The sequence below is a fragment of the Camelus dromedarius genome, chromosome 11, assembly GCF_036321535.1.
Source record: "Camelus dromedarius isolate mCamDro1 chromosome 11, mCamDro1.pat, whole genome shotgun sequence".
In the NCBI taxonomy this organism is placed as follows: Eukaryota; Metazoa; Chordata; class Mammalia; order Artiodactyla; family Camelidae; genus Camelus; species Camelus dromedarius.
Genome location: NC_087446.1, coordinates 4863498 through 4882627, shown reverse-complemented (window position 1 = coordinate 4882627; position 19130 = coordinate 4863498). Strand labels below are relative to the sequence as shown.

The window sequence follows — 19130 nt, the reverse complement described above, 5'->3', positions numbered from 1 at the left end:
GCCCCTCCCGGTCTCCTTCTTGTCCCGGCTCTGTCTGCTTTTTCTCCCCAGATTCTGGTTCTAGTCTCTGGCTTTCCATTAATTTCTCCTCCCAGCCCATGGACAAGCGCAAAGCATGCCTGTGAAGCAGGGGAGCCCCTTCTCAGCACTGTGTTCTCCCGCCCCACAGGAGCATCAGCATCGCAGGCACCTGCTGGCCCCACCCCTCCCAGCCCCGCTCCCCGCTCAGCCCACCTGCTTCCTCTGCCAAGTGTGACCTCGCTGGCCTCCTCCTGCTCCCTGGGACTTCCTCCCCCTTTGCCTCAGGCACTGTCCTTCTGTCCTGTCACCCTGACCAGCCGGGGCCCTGGCTATCCGGTGGCATTCTGCCAGGTCCTACCCGAGGCCCTCTCACCCCAGACAGGCTACCGTCTACCCCAGACAAGTGCTTGTTTAGGGAAGGAACACACTGTCGGTATGATGAGGATCCTGGAGTCTCATCTCCACCCAGGCTCCTCTCTGAGCCCCGCGTCCTTCTGGAGTCTTTCTCTGGTGTTTTCACCCCAACTGGCTTACTCCTCCTGCGTTCCCTAACCGCCAGCGGCACTGCCTCCCAGCTGCCTACTCGAGCAGCCCCTGCTCCATCACCTCCTCTGCCATCACCCTCCGCGTCCAGAGTCACCAGAGCTGTCCTTCTACTGCCCAAACCCACCCCAAAGTAGCTGTGCCCTGCTGCTGTCCTCTGCCACGCCCTCCTTTCGAGCCCCTTCCTTTTCCTTTCCCCGTAGGACATCTGCTCCCCTCACAGGAGCCACGTGCCAGGCTCCGGTCCCCTGCGGCTCTGCTTCTCAACCACGGCAGCGCAGCGGCACCTGGCCCAGCCTGGGGACGGGGCACGGGCACTGGGCTTTCCAAAGCCCTGCAGGTGGCTCTCAGGCGTAGAGGACAACCCTGCCCGCCGGATGGAGCCAGCTCCTCAGTGCGGAGCAGACAGTCCTGCCTGCCCGACCCTGCCCGACCCTGCCCGTCCCGCGGCCTCGGGTCCGGCCATTCCTCCCCTTCACCGTCTCCTGCAGAGTGACATCTGCAGAGAGGGACCGCCCCAATGGGCGTGCCCCTCCACGTGGGGCGTGAAAGGGACACCAGGCGGGAGACCCATGGGGCCTTCAGGACACTGCTCTCTTCTTTCTCCTAATGTCCCTGTCCCCTTCCAGCTGCAGCTCGTCCACCACAAATTAAGCTTTAAACTAACTGAAACAAAAATGTAATTCAAGTCACTGCTTATGGGATGGCTGATCATGGCCAGACACCCTGGGAGGTAAAACAGTGTCACGATTAAGAGCACCCGAGGCAAGGAGACCAGAGAGGGAACCGGGCTCCGCTGCCTCCACCTGCATGACTCTGAGCAGCTGTTTAACTTTCCGGGCCTCCATTTCCTTGTCCACGAAAAGGAGTTGTAACAGCTGCCTTCTATGCTTGTGCTGAGGACTGAATCATAGAGCACACACCAGACTCTCAGCCAAGGTCCAGGGGTTAGTATGGACTCAACCAATAGTAGCTGTTATCAGTATGACCTAGTAACACTGCAAAAATACACAGAAAAAGATTTCAAATTGTAAGACAGACTTTATGGAAAATGTGGCATGAGTTGTCACCAAAAAACTTACTTTACCAGATGTTCGGTTGTTAAAAATGGGCAGAATATGCGCATGATTTTCCTGAATTTATTTCTCCCAATGAGCCCCGTGTCTCCGAGGTCATGTGACCGTAGCATATTGTAGAAAGCTTGTAGATTCTTACTAATCGAGTCATGAACAATTTCTTCCACCTAACATAAAAAACAAACACATTTACCAAGCTGCACGTGTGTAACCTGGGCAGGGCGGCTAGCACCCTGAGGCCACGTAGGAAAGGGTTACTTACTGAGTCCCACGCCAGGAGGAGAGGCGCCTTGGTGTCTTTACAGGAGGACGTTCTGCTTAGCTGGTTGGGAAAGAGAAGACATGTAACTAGAAAGCACTCATACAGGCAGCAGGGGCTTTGGAGGCAGATGGACTTGGACTGTCAGCGTTGCCCCTGATGGCCGATAGCTGTAGACCTTGAGTAAGCGTGTCTGCCCACCTAATTCCCACCTGAAAATGGGGATAATAAAATTTAACTTGTGCTTATTGAAAAGAGTATTATAAACATGAAAAAAATTTATCACCTAGAAATTAATAAAAGCAAAGTGAAAGAAAAATGACACTTTTGCCTGTCAGAAGGGCAGAAATAACGGAAGCACACTGCCCGAGTGGACAAGGGGTAACATTAGACAGGCCGACAATCTGCAGACTCTAGAGTGGCGGTGACTGCGTCTGGGAAGCAGCTGGGGAAAACTCACTTCCACCGTATTCGCTTCTGCAGATTTCGTGCTTTGTACTTCCATACATATATTTCTCTTTTAAAATGATTAAAATAATTTAAAAAATAATAAACACATTATTTGGCCCAGTAATCCCATTTCTAGAAATTTATACTACAGAAATCATCATGGGGTGATATAAAACAAGCAGGCCCTGCAATATTCATTATAGCAAAATTTATAAAAGGAGGAAAAATGAACACCCAGCTTACAAGAGCAGGGAACAAACACTCTGTGTCTTCTAATATTCTACACCAGGGTCTTTACTGACACTAAATGTCAGCAAGAAGTTAATAAATGACAACAGACTAAAAAGTCATCAATTATATGATCTCATTTTAAAATAAAACAGGTATCATATACGAAAGTATATCTCCAGCTCATCAGATTGTGTGTGTTAAATACATGCAGTTTTTATATATCAATTATACCTCAATAAAGCTGCAAAAAATAGTCTGTGTGCGCAGGTATAAGGGCTTCTAAGTTTACACAACAAAGTATGAGTGGGTAACAATTCCTTAGTGTTAGACTTAGTGGTGATTTTAATTTCCTTCTATTTGCAAACCACTGTGTTCTAATCTTTCTAATTCATTTGTTAATGTTAATTATTCACTCAACAAATTGCTTTGTGAGTGTGCCTGGCAGAGGGCTCTGCCCTGCAGGTACGATGGCAGTGAAAACACAGAATGACAAAAGTGTGACCCAGTGACTGCCACAGATGTGAGGTTAATGACTGCAAGACAGGGGTCATCAGAGGTGTGGGGGGCGGGGGGGCCTGGGAGGCGCTGGTGCGATGAGAGCTGGAGAAGGGCCTCCCTGGACACAAGGAGCAGGAAGGGAATCCTGGCAGGAGCTGCAGGTGCCAAGGTTGGCGGAGGGAGCCTGAGGGGAGCCTGAGGACCTGACTGGTGGTGGCGAGGAGACCCTGTGAGGGGCAGCAGGGCTGGACCACATGGTACCTCATCAACCACATTGAGAAGTTCTGCTTCGTCCTACGGGTCCCAAAGCCACTGGAGGGTTTGAGCACTGAGGCTGCCAGGATCTGATTGATGGTAACAACGATCACATTGCTGGCCACATGGAGAGCAGATTGCTTCCGTGTCTATATTTTTGCTTTTAAAGAAAGTAAGATGGCTACATGCAGGGAGGATGTGACAGTCAGAGGTAATGATTTACGAGAGCTAACACAGGGTCTGTCCCACAGCAGAATTCTGGAGAAGTTGCAGTGGTTGGTTTCTGCATGTGAAAAGAGCCCTGGGACCCACTTTTGAGTCAGAGCTGAAGAAGGACCGAATGACAACGGTTTCGGATGTGCACAAGGTGGGCATTAGGGAAATTATAGTATTAACGAAAAGCTAATCTGTACCTGGTAAAGAAAGTCTTTAACAAACATTTCAACAAGAGTCTGTTAATGCCTATTGAGTGCATTATCTGAAACTGAGCTGATTTTTTTAAAGTTCTTAAAAAATGTAAATGCTAATCGCTATTGAAGGTATAGAAGTATTTCTAATGATAAAACTATCAACTTTTCATCCCAAAGAAACAAAAACTAAAAGCAAGTGTTGGTCACTAGAGGCAATAAGCAGGTTTTTTATTTTTATTTTTATTTTTTATTGCAAGAGCAGGGCGACTGAAGGGCTGTGAAAAGAAGTTACATCTGGCACATAAAGGTGCTGTCATTCAAGGAAAGGTTTTCAGAAATGCCAAAGATCATCTTTTCATGAGGTTTAGAAACTAAAAGTTGAAATCAAACAACTTTTAAACACTTAACTCTTGCTTAAGATAAAAATTAACTCAGCTGAAAAAGTGAAGTCACTCATTTATTTAAACCACCTTTCACCTGCATCTTTTATTTCCCTAAGCATGCTTTAATTTCCCGCCATAAACAGAAAAGCAGACATGAAGTCATGGTAACGCTCACCTTAGGGGTCTCCTCAAGCAGCTCCATGAACGTGCTGGCGCTGACCCAGCCCGTGCACCCAGGGTCAAGCGTGTGCATTAGTTCTTTGAATTCTGAATCACTTATTTTTACAACCAGGCAATTCAGAATATGTCGCAATTCTTCCCCTGTTATCCGTCCATCAGGTTTCTGAGCATGAGAATATATAAGGGAATTTTGGGGGGGGGGGGGGAAGGAAGGAAAAGCATTACATGTATTTAGCATCACTTAATAAAGCCTGAGTTTTGGCCAAATAGAATGATGCTTTGAAATACGAATACGTCAACCGATGATTATGTAACTTGTGTGCCGAGAGCAGTGGTGGGGGAAGGGAATGCTAGAACTTTGCAAGCGCAGGTCCTACGACGTTCTCTGTCAGAACAAGGCAGGAGACGGCTCCACGTGAGGAAAGAGGCTGATTTTGTGGGCAATGGCTGACCCTCCTCCTAGGACAGGCTGAAGGCTGGCTGGCAGAGAGAGCTTCAACCAGTCCTCCTGCCCCAACTCCACCTGAGGGACACGTGGCTAGGCCACATGGGGCATAGAACTTCCTGGAAATTCAATTACAACTTGCCAATTTACTAAGAATATTAATTATACTTGTTTTCACTACCACCAACCTCATCAATTACATAAATGGACAATTATTTAGCGAGAAAAATTTCAGCCATGCTGCATAAAGAAAACATATTAGGAGCAAAATACTGTGAGGCAACTTTCTTCCCCCAGAATAAAAAATTACCAGTAAGTGAATTGAATATCAAAATTGAGAGAAACTGTTTACTGGAAAAGCAGTGGAAATAAAGAACCCCACTTCCTCACAGAGAGATATTGTGGATATTAATGTGACTAAAGACTTATTCAGTGATTAAGCAGTGTATAAATGTCAACGATGATTTGGGGTCCAAAATCTGAAAAGGATACAAGGTTCTGTTGGAGAAAATTAAATAATATAGAGGATGCATGCGTGCTTGCTTTCTGGTTTGGGAGTGATAATCTTTTAATGTCCAAAGAGGTATCACTGATAACTAATTTTTACGATTTTCAGTAAGTTGATAGCATTGTGCCACCATCATCACAATCTAACTCCAGAATATTTTTGTCACCCCCAAAGAAACCTTGTGTCCATTTGCTGTCACTCCTCACTTCCATGCCTGGATAATTCATGCGAATAGAATCATACAATACATGCACCTGTATGCACCTGACATCTGGCTTCTATCACTGAGTACGGAGTTTTTGAGGTTCGTCCATGATGTGGCATGGATCAGCATTTTGTTCCTTTTTATTTCTGTTATTACTATTCCATTGTATGAAGTGGCACATTTTGTTCACCTTGCCATGAGATGATGAACATTTGGATTGCCTCCATATAGAAATTGTGAACAATGTTGCTAAGGACACCTGAAGGCAAGTCTTTGTGTGGACATGCTTTCCTTTCTCTTGGGCAGATACCTAGGGGTGGAATTGCTGGGTCCCATGGTACATTTCTGTTTAAATTTTAAAGACACTACCATGTCATTTTCCACAGGAGCTGCACCATTTTACATTTCCACCAGCGTATGAAAGTCCCAGCTCTGCAACCTTGCCGACACCTACTGTCGTCTGTCTTTCTGACGGTAGCTGTCCTAGTGGTGTGAAGCGATACCTCATTGTGGCTTTGATTTGCATTTCCCTGGTGACTAGTGATGTTGGGCATCTTTTTATGTGCTAATTGGCCATTCCTATATATTCTTTGGTGAAATGTCTATTGAAATCTTTTGCCCATTTTACAAATCGGGTTGTCTTCTTATTGAGTTCCAAGAGTTCTCATATATTCTAGAAGCAATCCTTTACCAGGACTACATGTGTTCTCCCAGCCTGTGGTTTGTCTTTTCATTTCCTTAATGGTATCTTCTGAAGCACAAAAGTTTTTAATTCTGATGAATCCAATTTATAGATTTTTTTCTTTTACAGATCATGCTTTTAGTGTCTAAGAAATCTTTGCCTAACACGAGGTCACAAAGATTTATACATTTCTTCTAAGACTTTTATCGTTTTAGCTCTTTTATTTAGGTCTACAGTCCATTTTCAGTTAATTTTTGTGTATGATGTACAGAAACGGTCTCATCTTTTTGCATATGGATATCCAGTTGTCCCAGCACTGTTTGTTGAAAAGATTATCCTCTCCCTTACTGAACTGGTTGAAAATTAACTGACCATAAACATAAGGATTTATTTCCATACCTTCAATTATGTTCCATCCACCACTAAGTCTATCCTATGCTAGTACCACAGTCTTTCTTACTGTAGATTTAGCCTAAGATTCAAAATCTGAAAGTTTAAGGACTCTAACTTCATTCTTCTTTTCCAAAATTGTTTTGACAATTCTGCAACCTTTGCATTTCCAAATGAATTTTAAGATGAGTTTTTCAATTTCTGGAAAAAAAAAAAGCCAGCTGGAATTTTGATGGAGTTTGCACTGAATCTCCAGATCAATCTGGAAAGAAGTGCCACCTTATAATATTGAGTCTTCCAATCCACGAGTATGGACTGCCTCTTCATTTATTTTCCTCTTCTTTTCCTATTTACAGTGTTTTATAACTTTCATCACACAAGTCTGGAACTTCTCTTGTGAAGTTTATTCTTAGGTATTTTATTCTTTTTAGGCTATTGTGAATGAAATTGCTCTCTGAAGTTGATTTTCAGGTTGTTCGTAGCTAGTTTATAGAAATATAACTGATTGCTGTATATTGATCTTATATCTTGTAACCTTGATGAACTCACTTATTAGTTCTAGCGGATTGTGTGTGTGCATTCCTTAGAATTTTCTGCTACCAGATCATGTTGTCTGTGAATAAAGACAGTTTTACTTCTTCCTTCTGAATGCGTATGCTTTTATTTCTTTTCTTTCCTGATTGCACTGTCTAGAACTTCAGTACAAGGCTGACAAGAAGTAGTAAGAGCTGACATCCTTGTGTTTTTCCCGATTTCAGGGGAAAGTATTCAGTCTTTTATCATTAACTATGCTGTTAGCTTTGGGTTTACTACAAATGCCCTTTATCAGGTTATGGAGTTTCCCTTCTATTCCTGGTTGGTTGAAAGTTATCATGAATGAGTGTTGAATTTTTCAAATATTTTCTTCTGTGTCCGTTGTCATGATCACGCAGTGTTGTCCTTGTTTCTGTTAATACTGTGTGTTACACTAACTGATCTTTTGGAAGTTAAACCAACCTTGCAATCCTAGGATAAACCTCACATGGTCATAGCATTTAATCCTTTTTACACGTTGCTGGATCCGGTTTGCTAATATTTTCTCGAGAATGTTTGCAGCTTTGTTCATGAGGGATACTGGCCAGTGGTTTTCTTTTCTTGTGATCTCTTTGTCTGGCTTTGGCATCAGGGTAATATTGGCCTCAGAGAATGAGTTGAGAAGTGTTTCTTCCTCCTATTCATTCTGAAAATTTGTAAAGGATGGCTATTTAAGCAATCTTTGTGGTCTTCAGTGTAGAGAATTTGCACATTTTCTGTCAGATACATCTCTAGGCATTTGATTTTTTTAAATATTAGAAAGGATATTTTAAAACTTCTTTTTCTAATTGCTTGTTGCAGTTTATAGAAATATTATTGATATTTCCTTATTGACCTTGCATCGAATGAACTTCTCAATTCTGTTATTAATTCTAATATTTTTGGAATGTTCTTTTGGACTTTCTACTTATGAAATCATGTGAGCTGCAAATAATAACACTGAGAAATAAGAGTAGGTGAACAGGCAGGGGACAGATTGTTTCTGGGTGTCGGAAAGTGAGCCACAGCTGATTCAGATGTAAGTGATCAGGCTGCCTGGGTCACTTGGGAGAGGGGGTGGCAGCGTGTGGAGGCAGCACACGCAGCTACGTGGGATGTGTGACTCGGAGCAGGTTTAGAGAGTCTCCTAATAAGTCTGCGTCCGTCTCTACAGCAGGAGGGGGACCTGTTTCCCCTGGCTGTCCTCTGTGGCCAGGCAAATGCCATCCCTGCCCACTCCCGGCTCTCCCTCTCTGTCTCCTTCTCCTTTTAGGTCCCAGAATGTCGTGAAGACCCAGATAAATGGTCAGGGGTTGGGGGTGGGGACAGGCGTCCCAAAGCGAAACCACACACTCTGCCTGTCTAAGGTATCTGATGGCTGTGGCTCTTGTGTGATTCTCCAGAGAGTGAGCTCATCCCGGGCAGGGACTTCACCTTACTCAGCTGTGGTTCAACCTCAGTGCCCACGGCCGGGCCTAATGTGGGGCGGGCACTCAGTTCCTCGCCTTCTTACGTGGGTGTTGATCAGGCTGTTTGTCGAACATCAGTGACTGTTAAATAGTCTGCTGTTGGGAGTAGTTGGCATTAGTGGAGATGAAGGTTTCACTATTTTTAATTAAATTACTTCTTCAACACACTGACAGAGCTGAGGTGGGCAAACACACAGAAGCCTTCACTCATCTTTCCTGCACTGGCGGGTCCCTGCTCTGGAGCAGCTGGTGGGGATCCCGCCCCCCCCCACCCCACTAACGAGCTGGGAGCCTCAGGCTGGTCACTTAATCCCATGCTCCCTTTCCTGAGCCAGGAGAGTAAGATGAGAAGAGCAGAAAAAGACAATGACAGTGTCCACCTGATGGAGGTGCCGAGAGGCTGAGGTGAGTGAACACCAGAACGTCACCGAAAACAGGGCCTGGGCCCGGGAAGCGGTCACTGTTGTCCGCTCTCAGAGGACAGGTCGTGTTGGCCTAAGGATTAACTGCAGCAGGTACACCAGCCAGCGCGTCTCCCCCAGGAAGACAGGACCCCGAATCTCTGAATCTACACAGCGCAGCGGCATTCTAGATGGACAGATGTGTGGGGCTGTGGCCTCGAACAGAGAGCGAACCCCAAACCCTGAAGTCCACCCCCAGGCTGTGTGGGCTGCCCCAGGGCACTGCCCCTTGGTCGGTGGGCTTTGTAAGGTCGGCACTGAGGCCAAGAAACTCCTCATTTGTACACGCTCATGTCTGAGTCTGAGGCAAAGTAATTCACTGTACTCCTGGTTATTCTCTGGAGACTCCGTTATTGGACGTGCTCAGTAAACCCCTTGGCAAATGTTGCTGTGCACCGGGAGCCTCCGAACCCTGCTGTCTAAAATCAGTGGTAAAGCAGGACGGGCGCTAACAGTTAAGGCAGTTGCAAATTCATGAATAAGTCTCCCTCTGCAGTACAATTAAACAATGAAATAGGCTATTTTGGAACTAAGAAAATGGTCCCGTTATGGGTTACAAGTCAGTTATGGACCCAGAAACTCTAGGCTGGGGAGTGGGAGGAAGGGTCAGTTGGTCTGGATTATTCCTGAATTAAACAGCTAATGATGATCGGTCACTCCATCCTAAACAACCGCGCCACACACGGCTCTCATCTGCTGGCATTTATCTTACTGTATTGAGGTAAATTTTATGTCTTCTGTCTTCCCAACTAGACCCAGCTCTTGAGGTCACGCTTTGTATCCCTGAGCTCTCGGAGTCATTCCCAGCATGTAATGGGAGCTCAAAACATGTTTGTTGGATGGATAAATGAATGAATATAGTTTTTACTGGCCCCATTTTATGTGCTAGCATTCTTTGAAACAATGAGTTTTTCACCCGAGATGGGTTTCAGAACCTTACAGCATTGATGATCAGCAGTGCTTTCTTCAAAGACACATAGTGATCTTCATGTCTAAGTAACTTTGTGATGACGTTTTCCTTGCGAGACTGATTTCTAGAGTTGATACTGCAAGAGAATTAAGAAAAACACAGGAATGAGATTATGTTCTTGAACTTTGCTCCTAATGCAAAAAAAAAAAAAAAAAAATCGCCCTAACAGCAACGATAACAGTGCTTTATTTCTGGACGGCTTCCCTCCCTGAACATGTGACGTGCTTGTGCGGGCCCGTCTGTCACTCGCTCAGCGTGACACCTAGTAAGGGAGCCAGCGTGGCTGCAATTCCCACAGGCGTCAGTGAGCTTGGTTGTGCCATCGCCCTCCCCTTCCCGGGCCGGTAGCTGTGACCAGTCGTCTTGCCAATCTGTGCCTTTGGTCTCAAAAAGGGCCAGGAAAAACGCCACGATCACTGCTGAGCCTAACACTTGCCTGTAAGCTGAGGCCTCCTCACCCACGTGGTAATTGAGGGCACACACTTCCAGCTTTGAAACAGTGAGGACGCCAACTTTCACAGCCTCTCTCCACCCCCCATGACAATGGCCACGACCACTGTGACCACCTATAGCATCAGGCCCCTCCCCGTTTCTTCCCTGTTGCTTTCACCCCCTGAGCTCCGGTCCAGGATGTGTCCTCTTGAAGGCCTCTGATCGTCCACTCTGGAGACCTAAGCCAACTCCCAGAAGGACTCTGATCAGAAAGGGGGCTGGAGAATCTCATATTAATATACTCCTGTTGGCCTCCCTTTTCAGTGTTTAATTAGACAGGCTGACATTTCCCACTAAATAAAGAATGAAAGGGCATCGGCCTGACTGCTGACCGACTCTCAGATTGTGTAGGGGATTTTATTGCTGCATCTTTACAGCTACCTTAGCTTTTCCTAGTTGTGGGAAAACATATAACGACCACTTCGAAGAAACACATAAAGTGGCAGAAATGCTGAGTCTGAGTTCCTCCTGCGACTTGTTACAACCTGGCTTTTCTGACAACCACAAGCACTGACAAGAGTGGGCACTTTGTGCATCAGTTTTGTCCACCGCGAGACCACTGATGCGGGGGCTGGGTAGTCCTCGAGTGCGTGGGGTCGGGTGGGGAAGCCTGTCCTGCGCTCTGCGGGATGTTCACAGCATCCCTGGACTCCACCCCAGCCGCGACAACCAAAAGCGTCTTGTGACATTGCTAAGATTATCCCCAGTTGAGAATCACCGTTGTAAAGTAAATAAAATTCACAGTTTAATTCTTACAGTCTTGGGCAAGGTGCTGTGACACAAGAAAGTTGTAAAGGGATGGAAGTAACTTCACTTAAGAAATTAACTCACAGAGCAGCGTCCCAGGAACAGAACGTACGGGAGCGCAGGGGCTCCGAATACCTGGAAGGCTGGTAATCCGGGCAGTTCATTAAATATTCACAAATCCCCGAGACAGGGATAGGACCCCGTGAAGTGCACATTAACTCTGTGGTGTATTTCACTTTACAGTAGAGCACGGTGCTTTCAACGAACGTGCCCAGGTTATAAAGCCTGCCTTTCTCTTTAAGATTTATACAGGGCAATCTATGCGGGGTGCACATCAACATAAACAAAGTAGTTCTGAGAGCAAAAGTCTAAATTCTAAAATGTCATATTATTAAGTATTTTTTTTGATGTTTGGGGGCCCCACCACAATTTAAGTGATAATATAAATCTGAAGTTATAATAGACATTAGAATGAAAACAGAAATAAGGGCCCTCAAGGCAAATAATCCCTGTGGCCCCCAGTGTCTGCACCACCCGGAGAGTGGCTGGAAAACACGCTAGCATATACTGCTCCTTCTCACATAACACTTAACAAACATGCGTTTATCCACAATTTTGCAAGAACACACGTAGCGCTCAGCGAGCGACGCAGGCAGTGTGGGGGGTGCCTAGCCCACCTCCACAACTCACTGAGCATGTGACCTAGTTAAGACCCCTTATAGCCTTATTTTTTCCATCTAGAAACTGGAGTAATAATTACACCTTGCTTTTGGTTTAAGGCAATTTTAAATATGAAAAATATATGGAAAATAATTTATAGACTAAATCAGTACGTAAAAGTTGGTAATCACTCAGTGAAGGCTAATTTGTCACTCAAGAAATGAAGAAAAAGCAATTCAGATATTCTTCAACCTTTCACATATTCTGACATGTGTAACCAAAATTTAGTTCACTTTAGTTCAGGTTTGTTACATACCTGTTTCTTTTTGTCAGGGGAATTTTATTGCTAGCTTCCAACCACTGAGGCTCATACAATGATGTTAGAAATTGCTTCCAATTGACTTTGGTTGTGGTTTTAAGTCCAAATCTGATTCAAAAAAATCAAACACAGTATTTTTTTCACATTTTTTTCTGTAACACTGCATAGATTAGATGCTTAATATTGAATTGAAAATGGCAGGAGTGAATCTGTATGAAGTTTCATATCCAAGGCAGACAAAATAATTTGGTAAAATAGTACTACAAATTGATTTTTTGAAAGCAAGGAAAAATCAAACTGATTACACATCTCCATGTCTCCATATTCCGTTAGCAGTAACATACACTGAAGGAAGAAACAAAGGGAATTGATTAAAATTCTAATGTCCGTGAAGTAATTTTTTCAAATTCATCCTTCAGAGAGCTCAGTTACAGTGGCAGGCAGAGTAAAGACCCCACGATGTTCACCTTCTAACCCTGGGATCTGTACCGATGTGAACTCGTGTGGCAAAAGAGGCTTTGCAGATATGAGTAAGGGTAAGAACCGTGAGACGGGGAGAGTGGTCTGGGTGATCCAGGTGGGCCCAGAGTAATCACGGGAGTTGTTAAAATCATTTTTCCCAGCTGCAGCCAGAAAAAGATGTCACAGCAGGAGAAGGGTTAAGGAGATCCAACACTGGTGACACTGAAGGTGTAGGGAGGGGGCCACAAGCCAGGGAACGCAGGCAGCCTGGAGAAGCTGGAGGAGGCAAGGAATGGGCTTGTCCTCTGAGCCTCCAGAAGGAAAGCGGCCCTGCTGACACCTTGATTTTAGCCCCGTGAGACCCGTGTCGGGCTTCTAAGTTACTGAACTGTAAAAGGATATTATTTGTGTTGTTTTAAGCCACTGGAAGTGCGGTAATAGAAAACTAGCATAGATTTAGAGTCTTAGTAAGGATAATTGGAAACATTTCAAAAACAGATTGCCAGAATGTTCTTCTAGGGCAGTCTACCCAGGCAGTGAAAAGAAAGGCAAAAATAAACAGCCCAACAGTCACAGGTTCCTACAGCCCTTCCTTCCGCTCCTTCCTCTGTGCGCTCAGCCCTGGGGGAGTCAGAAACCGAGTCTGCAGCATGAGGAAGGAGGGAGGTGCAATGGGGGACAGAGAGGAGAAGCCAACTTTGACCCTTTTATTCTTGCCCACAACAGGGGAGGGAGCACCACCCACATTTAAATCAAGTCTGCAGCTGTATATAAAACAGATAAACAACAAGGTCCTCAGTGTAGCCCAGGGAACCATATTCAGTATCTTCTAGTATCCTATAATAAAAAAGAATATAAAAACGAATATATGTGTGTATGTAAATGACTGAAACATGATGCTGTGCACCAGAAATTGACACAACATTGTAAACTGACTCTACTTCAGTAAAAAAAAAAATACTATCTGAAATATTTAAAAATCACTTGACAGAGTTAACAAAGGAATGGAGAAGCTAGAGAAGAGAGTGAGTTAACTTAAATACACATCAACAAAAACCATCCAATTTAACAAACACAGAGTAAACATACATTTATAAAATGAATAGAGACATAAACATAAGACAGTCTTAGATACATGCAACTGGAATCACAGAAGGATAGGAGAGAAAGAATGGGGCAGAAAAAATATTTGAAGACATAAAGACCAAAATTTCTCCCCAATTTTATTAAAGATACACATTTACAGATTTAAGATGCTCAACACACACCAAGCAGCGTATGCCTGAAAGAGGGCATGCCAAGGCACGTCACAGTTACAAAGCTGAAAGTCAAGTTCAAAGGGTGAATCTTGAATGTAACAAGAGAAAACGTACTCATTACATACATTAGGACAACAGTTTAACATACGACTTCTCATCCAAAACAATGGAAGCCAAAAGGAGTGGAACATCACATAAGTGCGAAAAGAAAGAAGTTACCCAAAAATTTTCCATCTAAGAAAATCTCATTCAAAAATGAAGGAGAAATAAAGACTTTCCTAAATAAAAGAAAATTAAGGGAACCCGTCTTCAGTACACTTGTATCCTAACTATGGAAATTCTTCAGGCTGAAGGAAAATGATAGCAGATGGAGAACTTGGCTCCTCAGAAGGGAATAAAAGGAGTATCAGATGTAGTAAATAGCTGGAAAAATACAAAAGGCTATTTTTTTTTCCTTTTTCTTCTTAATTTCTTTATAGCTATTTAAAGCAAAAAACAAACAAACAAACAAACAAAAAACAAAAAAACCCACCCCATTATTTTGTGAGGTTTATAACATAGGTCAATATAGGTAGACATAATACATATCTACCCATGGTATAAAGGACACAGTGGGGCAGGATGTAGACTAATATGCTTACATGGGTTCTACGTTTTATGTGAAACGGTACAGTATTAACTGTATGTAGACTGGCAACAGTTAAAATGTATACCATAATCAACAGAACAACCACTGAAAATTATGCAAAGAAATACATCTAAAAAGACTCTACAGAAATTAAAATTAAATTCCAAAAAATTCTAATAATCTAAAAAGAAGGCTAAAGAAAACAAAAAGCAAAATGAGAAAAAATGGGAAACTCAAATCCAAACATATCAATAACTATTTTAAATATTAATGTACTAAATGCTTCAACTAAAAGATAGAGATTATCAGAATAGATTTTTAAAAAGCAAGATCCAAATTTATGCTGTCAAAAAAGAGATATATTTAACTTAAAGACACAGGTTAACAGAAAAGGATACTACCTTAAGCCATGTGATCAAGGTCAGTATCAATGGTGACAAGTCATATTAATACTATGCACCCTTGATATGATGTAATGGGAATGGTACTTTACCTCTGTGGTCTTCCTCCACTATCCTAGTCCAATCAGCGAAATCCCACTTGAAGGCCATTCTATAAAATATCTGACCAGTAATCCTCAAAACTCACAAGGTCATCAAAAACAAGGAAAATCTAAGAAACTGTCAGGACCAAGAGAAGCCCAAAGACACATGACTACTAAATGTAAAGGGGTATCCTGGAAGATATCCTGGAACAGAAAGAAGAATATTAGGGGAAAATTGAGGAAATATGAATAAAGTATGGACTTCAGTTAATAATAATGTGTCAATGTTAGTTCATTTATTGTAAAAAATGTACCACACTAATGTAAGATGTTAATAATAAGGGAAACTGCATATGGGATATACTGAAACTCTCTGTACTACCTTCATGATAATTTTGTAAATGTAAAACTGTGCTAAAATTAAAAAGATATTTTAAAAAGGAATATTGAGGGAATATTATGACTAGTTTTATGGCAATACATTTGATAACTAAGATGAAATAAAATGTGTTGAAAAACATAAATTACCAAAAATGACCCAAGAAGAAATAGAAAACGTAAATATAGTTCTACATTAATTTTAAAAATCAAATTTGTGATTTTAAACATTCCCCAAAATGTTTACTTCAAGCCTAAATGGCTTCTCAGGTGAATTCTGTCAAACACTTAAGGAAAATAATAGTAATAGTAGTAGTAATAATAATAATAATAATGCCAGTCAGAAAGCAGAGGGGAAGGAGACATTTCCCAACATGTTTCCCAAGGCCAGTGTTACTCTGATCCCAAACCCAGAAAAAAAATTTAAAAGAAAAAGCAACTTTAGATAAATACCACCCATGAAAAAACTACAAAATAAAATCTTAACAAATTTTAGCAAATAAAAGCAAACAATATATAAAAAGGATAATATATCATGACCAAGTGGGGTTTAATACCAGGATGGAAGGTTAGCTTAACATTTGGAAATCAATCAATGTAACTCACAATATTAATAGAATAATGGAGAAGAATTACATAATCATCAGAACAGATGCAGAAAAAGCATTTGATAACAATCAGCATCCATGGTTTAAAAAACTCAGCACAATGGGAATAGAAAGGAAAATCTCTTAACCTAATTAAGGGATCTACAAGAAACCCACGGCTAACAGCACACTATGGTGTAAGGTGGAATGGTTACTACCTAAGATCAGAAATAAGGCAAGGATGTCTAATCTCGTCATTTCTACTCAACATTGTACTTAATGTCCTGCCCAGTAATATAAGGCAAGAAAAAGAACTAAAAGGCAAACAGATTGTAAAGGAAGATGTAAACTTGCCTTTATCTGCAGGCAGTGAAAAACAATAGGGAATCTACAACAAAGGTATTAGACCAAACTAATCAGGGGATTTCGCAAGGTCACAGTCAATATTAAAAAATCAACTGTATTTGTTAGTATTAGCCTTGAATTTTTTAAATTCCATTTATATAGCATCAAAAAATAAGAATACTTAGGAATAAGTGTAATATGTGAAATACCTGAGCATTGTAAACAACAAAACCTTGCCTAGGGAAACTAAAGACTGAAATTAAGTGGAAAGACGTACCATGTTCATGGAGTGGAAAACTGAATTACACACCCGATTTCAAAACTTGACTATTTAGCTATAGTAACCAAGACAGTGTGGTACTGATGTAAAAATAGATGCATGCTTACATATTCTGGAAGAGATTAGAGTCCAGAAACACACTCACACTTACATGGTCAACTGATTTTTGACAAAGGTGCAAAGTAATTCATTAGTAAAATGACAGCCTTTTCAACAAGTGGATACCTGTACAAAAACAGAATGAACCTTGGCCCTTACCTCATACCATACACAAAAAATAACTAGAAATGGACCTAAATGTAAGAGCTAAAATGATTAAACTTCTGGAAGAAAACATAGGATAAAATTCTTGTGTTACTGGGTTAGGCAAAGATTTCTGAAAATGGACCACCCAAAAATTTCCCATAAAATTTTTTAATTGATAAAATGAACTTCATCAAAATAAAAAAAAATTGAACTTCAAAAGACAGAGTTAAGAAAATGAAAAAGCAAGCCACACTGAAAGAAAATATTTGAAAAATATGCATCTGACAAAGAGCTCATATCCAGAATATATAAAGAATTTTACAAATCAATAATAAGAAAGCAAACAATCCAATAAAAATGGACAAATGGCTTGTATGGAAACTTAACAAAAGAAGATATAAGAATGGCCAATAATCACAGGAAAAGAGCCTCTATATCACTAGCCATCAGGAAAATGCAAATTAAAAACAGAGACATTCATTCCCCAGCACCTCCATTAAAACAAACAAACCAACAAACAAACCGAATCCCCTCTGACACACACAAAAATTTTAAAAATAAAAACAGAGATAGCTCTACATACACTAGAATGGCTAAAATTAGGAAGACTGGCAGTTCCAAGCATTGGTGGGGACGAGCAGCATCTGGAATTCTTACACATTGCTGGTGAAATTGCGAAATGACACAGCCACTTTGGAAAGTAGTTTGACAGTGTCTTATAAATTTAAACACACTCATCATACAATCCAGCAGCCTTACTACTATGTATTTTACCCAAGGGAAATAAAAACATGTCCACACAAAGACTTGCGTGTGAACATTCATAAGCGGCATCTTCCATGATGTCCCCAAACTGAAAACAACCCAGACGTCTATCAACTGCTGAGTGGCTGAGCAAACTGTGAACTATCACTACCGTGGGATACTACTCAGCAGTAAGAATTAATGGAGTGTTTAGATGTGCAACGACACGGACAACTCTTAAAACCTGGAAAGTGAAAAAATTAGTCAAACAACGAAAGACTACATATGTATGATTCCATTTGTGGGAACCCTGAGAAATGGAAAACCACAGCGACCACGACAGAGAGCAGATCAGTGGCTGCTGGGGCTGAGGGTCACGGGAGGGACTGCTTACTACATGCAAATGAAGAATTTTAGGGCAATGGAAGTGTTTTCTGTATTGACTATGGTCGTGGTTACTAAATATATACAATTGCCAAAACCCATTAAACTACACACTTAAGGAAGAATTTTATTTTATGTAACTTGTACTGGGGTAAAAAATATTTTTGAAACATAGAAAATGGTCAAAGGACCTGAACAAACAATTGTTCCCAGAGAAAGAACATAACACGAAAATCGTGCAAACTCAATAGCAGTCAAGAACACGCAAATCAAAACAACAAGGAGAAACTGTGCTTTCACCTATCAAATTAGCAAGGATTTAAAAATGGCAATATTAAATGCTGGTAAAAAACATTCTCATGAACTTCCCTTGTAAGAATAAATTAACACCCTTCTGAAGCGCATTTTAGCAAAATGTAATGTAAACCTTGGAAGCGTTCAAACCCTTTGACTCAAGGGTTGACAAAACACTATGCATTAAATAAAAATTAATTTCAAAGGTTTCTTTAAACAATATAAAAAATGCTCCCAATATAATATTCTGTGAGAAAACAGAACATAATTTATACCTCACATGGTTTCAACTATGTTAAGCATGTATGGAGTGTGTGTACATGCACACATACAAAAATTCTGGATGGAAACATAACAAAATATTAATAGTGGCCATCTCTGGCTATTACAATTATGGGGAATTTATTTTTTTCTTTATGGTTTCCTCTATTTTCCAATTTAGCCTGTACATCAGAAATTGACACATTGTAACTGACTATACTTCAATTTAAAAAAAAAAAAGCAAGGGGGATGCAGAGTAGACAGCAGATGAAGGATGCTGCAGCGATTGATTTAGACCTCCTTCATGACCAGTCACAATAACGTGACTTTTAACAGCTCTCTTGCATGCTGTGTGTTGTACGTTTTGTATGTTTCCTATTCTCCCACCACCTTATTTAAAAAGAACATGGATATAGCTAACATTTAGATTTCAGGTGGGAGGCAGGACTCTGGGTAGCTCCTGTTTGGGGGTACAAGGTTTTCATCCCTACAGAGGACAAGGATTTTCATCCCTCTATGGTGGCTGAGGCTCAGGATGGTGGGTGGCACTGGACATTTTTCGTTTGTCCCTC

The 19130-nt window shown here is 41.8% G+C and overlaps 1 protein-coding gene across 2 annotated transcripts in view; it reads right to left on the bottom strand.

Moving 5' to 3' along the window:
• The window catches only part of EFCAB6 (EF-hand calcium binding domain 6), a 180553-nt gene that overhangs the window by 103976 nt on the left and 57447 nt on the right, over window positions 1–19130 (bottom strand). For both annotated transcript variants that reach the window (XM_010983456.3, XM_064491386.1), the window contains 5 exons: window positions 12204–12314; window positions 9959–10064; window positions 4302–4469; window positions 1903–1962; window positions 1647–1807 (listed from right to left, as the gene is read on the bottom strand). In XM_010983456.3, the coding sequence (XP_010981758.3) occupies window positions 1647–1807; window positions 1903–1962; window positions 4302–4469; window positions 9959–10064; window positions 12204–12314 (606 nt within the window). The remainder of the gene's footprint in view (window positions 1–1646; window positions 1808–1902; window positions 1963–4301; window positions 4470–9958; window positions 10065–12203; window positions 12315–19130) is intronic.